Raw genomic sequence first — 677 nt, 5'->3', positions numbered from 1 at the left:
GGGACTGGACTGGCTGTGACTGAGCTGTGGTGGCAGGGACGGTCACTGGTTCTGGAGGGATGTTGTCACTGGCTCGGGCTGGGTTCGTGGCGGTGGTCCTGCTGCTGGGACCTCATCCTTTGTCACTTCCCCCAGTGCCAGGACAGCTGGAGGCAGGTCTGGAGCTGGTGTGAACAGCAGCAGAGCCTCGTGCATCCCTGGAGCTCACGGTTTCCTCTCTTTCTCTGTTCCAGCGTGTACTGGGACTACGCCATGACTATTCGCCTGGAGGAGATCGTCTATTTGCACTGTCACCAGCAAGGTAAGGCCAGAGCGGTGGTGGAGGTTGTTACCACCCGCACACGTGCTTCAGTAGATCTTTGGGGAGCGCCCGTGCGGGGATGTTTCGGTTCAGCTCCAGGGCAGATGTCCAGAGCTCTGGGTGGTCACTGCTATGTAAGTGCTTCTAGAAAACCTTTAAACCAGCTCCTGGCTGCGGTGCTTGGCTGGGGAGAGCAATGCCCTGTGGCTTTCAGGGCTGCGATCCCCCAGGCAAGGCTTCTCCCAGGTCCCAGACTTGTAATGGGCTTGGGGAAGAATCCAAACAAGGAAGAAATGATTTGTTCTGCACAGCAGAAGGACAATTCCCTGAGCTTTCTTGCCTGTCCTCTGCATTTTTGACAAGTAGCGTTTCCCCC

At 56.9% G+C, this 677-nt stretch overlaps 1 protein-coding gene across 1 annotated transcript in view; it reads left to right on the top strand.

Moving 5' to 3' along the window:
* The window catches only part of LOC104471101 (small G protein signaling modulator 1-like), a gene marked incomplete at both ends in the record, with an annotated part of 10,673 nt that extends 10,372 nt beyond the window's left edge, over nucleotides 1–301 (top strand). The window contains one exon of the mRNA XM_010086326.1: nucleotides 234–301. Within this exon, the coding sequence (XP_010084628.1) occupies nucleotides 234–301 (68 nt within the window). The remainder of the gene's footprint in view (nucleotides 1–233) is intronic.
* Nucleotides 302–677: the final 376 nt, after the last annotated feature.

Source organism: Pterocles gutturalis, unplaced genomic scaffold, assembly GCF_000699245.1.
Source record: "Pterocles gutturalis isolate BGI_N339 unplaced genomic scaffold, ASM69924v1 scaffold586, whole genome shotgun sequence".
Classification (NCBI taxonomy): Eukaryota; Metazoa; Chordata; class Aves; order Pterocliformes; family Pteroclidae; genus Pterocles; species Pterocles gutturalis.
The sequence above is the reverse complement of the archived record's forward strand: the minus strand, read 5'-3'. Positions and strand labels throughout refer to the sequence as shown.